At 44.4% G+C, this 3,028-nt stretch overlaps 1 protein-coding gene across 1 annotated transcript; it reads left to right on the forward strand.

The window, feature by feature from the left end:
• The first annotated feature begins 65 nt into the window (after nucleotides 1-65).
• LOC104814780 (lysM domain receptor-like kinase 3) lies at nucleotides 66-1,929 on the forward strand. The gene has a single exon (XM_010542961.2). It carries the CDS (start codon nucleotides 503-505, stop codon nucleotides 1,775-1,777), a length of 1,275 nt encoding a protein of 424 aa, XP_010541263.1. The 5' UTR covers nucleotides 66-502; the 3' UTR covers nucleotides 1,778-1,929.
• Nucleotides 1,930-3,028: the final 1,099 nt, after the last annotated feature.

The raw sequence follows: 3,028 nt of genomic DNA on the forward strand, positions 1-3,028 counted from the left end.
TCTTATATATATATATATATATATATATATATATATATATATATATTCCCCCGAAAATAAGACCAACAAACAAACTGGAAAACTATACAAAATAATAATATTTTTTAATTAAATAAAAGTATGATTACGGATGAATTAGTGGTAGGACACTAACACATTATCCACTTATAAAATTCAAATTCAATTTCGGTTTGAAGTGTGTTTCGTGTCCTAAGGAAAGAAAACCAACTTTTCCAACATCCTTTATGATCATGTTGTTTGACAATTTCTGCGCTAGGCATTTGTATTATATTCCATTTGCCATTTTCCAACTCTGTATTCTATTTCTCACCCAATTTTAAAAAACAAAAAAAGAGAAGCAGAGAGAATAAAGCTTTACCCATAATGCGCCGTCGCCGACCGCCTTTGCCGTACAGCCTCTCTCCTCAGCTCCTCCGCCGCGAACAGAATTCTCCGACGATTCAGCTGATTTCGAGTTCCGAATTGGAAAATTTTGATTCGTATGTGTAAAACGAAAATGGCAGCGAACGCTTCCGAACCCACACGGACGCGTCCGAGGAGGGACTCGGCCCCGCCCAGTCGGCCGCCGCGAACTCGGTCCGCGTCGACGAGCGCCACCACGATGAGTTCGACTTCCACAGTGACCGGCGCGTCTACATCTTCGTCGGTTGCCAGCCGGACCTCCCTCGCCAGTCTCCGGGAATCGTTGCCGGAGAATCCTCACATCTACGACGTCGCCGAGATCCGCGCCGCCACCAACAATTTCCTCGCCCGCCGCCTCTCTTCCTCCTCCTCCACGGCGTCGTGGCGCTGCCATCTGCGCGGGAAAGAGGCGGTGGTGTTCCAGAGGAAGTTCAGGCGGAGAATCGCCATGGATGAGCTCAGGGATCGTCTATCCGTCATCTGCCGGAGTCACCACGGGAGCATCGTCAACCTCCTCGGCGCCTCTGTATCCGGCTCTCGCGGCGGTGGAGGTGGAGGCGATCACATCTACCTAGTGTACGAGTACGTCCATGGAGCAACCCTCGCCGAGTGCCTCAGAAACCCTAGGAACCCTAATTTCACTGTACTCTCAAGCTGGACCTCGCGGATCCGAATCGCCGCCGATCTAGCCCACGGCCTTGATTACATCCACAACAAGACCGGGTTGAAGATCCGAAACCTAGTCCACAACCACATCAAGAGCTCTGCTGTCATCGTGACGGAGCCAGACTTCAACTCAAAAATCTGCCACTTCGGCACCGCCCAGCTGTGTGGCGAAACCGACGAAATGTCTCCGGAGACAGACGAATCGCAGAAGTTCAAGCGATCGGACAGCAGAGCGCTCAGATTCGAAGGAGTGAGAGGATACATGTCACCGGAATTTCAATTGACGGGGATCGCGACGCAGAAATCGGACGTCTACGCCTTCGGAGTGACGATGCTCGAGCTCCTCTCCGGCGAAGAGCCTCTGAAGTACAGGCTCAACAAGTCCACCGGGAACTTCGAGCGGACGTCGGTGATAGAGACGGCGGCGGAAGCGATCAACGGTGAAGACGGCGAGAGAGAGGGGAGGCTGAGAAGGTGGATGGATCGAAGGCTGGGGGACTCGTTTCCGGTGGCGGTGGTGGAGAAGCTGACGAGATTGGCATTGGAGTGCGTGGAGGAATCGCCGGATCATAGGCCGGAGATGGGAAGAGTCGCCGGAAAAATTTCGAAGCTGTATTTGGAATCAGAGAAATGGTCGGCAAAGATGAAACCGCCGGTGGATTTCACCGTGTCGTTGGCTCCCAGATGATATGGCGCGCGGCTTCCTTATTTTAATTTAATAATTGGAGTGAATTTTCCTAATTATAATTTCAGTTGTAATTAATTTATTATGGAGTTCCTTTATTTTGTAGGTTTCTGATTCTTAGAAATAAAAAATAATCCTGTAGTTGCGTCAGAGAATTAGAGGGGAAAAAAAGCGGATTAGTTATAAATAGTTTCTTTATAATTAGAATTTGATAAAGTTAAACTTTTGTTTATCAAAAGAAAATTTTTGTTACTTTTTATAGTCAAATGGATAAGAAACATAATAATAATAATAATAATAATAATAATAATAATAATAATAATAATAATAATAACAACAACAACAATGATCTGGTAAACAAAGGCGTCCATTATAATATTCAAATCGTTTTGTATGCCATTTTTTTAAATTAAAATTTAGAATACATGGTATTACATTTGGAATGTGTATAATTTTAAATCGTTGTCAACAAGATCTGCAACGAAATCACATCTATTTTTTAATACCCTAGGAGCCAAACAAAATCTCTATGCAGGGTCATTAAATTTGGTGACACAATAATAATATCTTTACATTTAAACATACATATATTATATACAATAAGCATTGACCATGACTTGCTTTGGATGATGAAAATGAAAAATAAAAATGAAATAACACCATAGTCCAATCGAAAGGAAGAACATGGTCTACTCTCGTTACTTTCCACAGACGGTATGCTTTCAGTAAACACTACGACCCATCCTAATAAATGATTACAAAGCCATTGGTCGGCCAAACATGGGAATGCAGAAACATCCTTTGCTTACGATGCATCATTCATCATCATCATCATCATCATCGCCATCCTTATCATCATCATAGGGCCTTTGATCAAACGCTGCTCTATCCTCGGCCAGATCAGGCTCGAATTCTGATCCTTTGTCTCACGATATCATAAGTTGAACAAGGGCATGGCTTGAGCCACCCTTCAAGTTCAACTGCTTTCTCGTCTTGGCAAATCGACTAATAAAATAGATGCAACTTCATCTATAGCGTGGCCACGCGTTTTCATAGTCCGACTTCCACGAGAGGGCCCAGCGATATCTCTCCTGTTAAGGAGGTGACAAATCCCATATTGCATGTCTACTATCTCCATATGATTCGTGAACGTGTCTGATCAACGCCGTTATAATCATCCGGTTAAAGACGACGTTTGACGCAGTCAAGACACGCCACTCCTCATATCAGATACTCTAGACATCTCAGGTATGA

Source organism: Tarenaya hassleriana, unplaced genomic scaffold, assembly GCF_000463585.1.
Source record: "Tarenaya hassleriana unplaced genomic scaffold, ASM46358v1 Cleome22, whole genome shotgun sequence".
NCBI classification, from domain to species: Eukaryota; Viridiplantae; Streptophyta; class Magnoliopsida; order Brassicales; family Cleomaceae; genus Tarenaya; species Tarenaya hassleriana.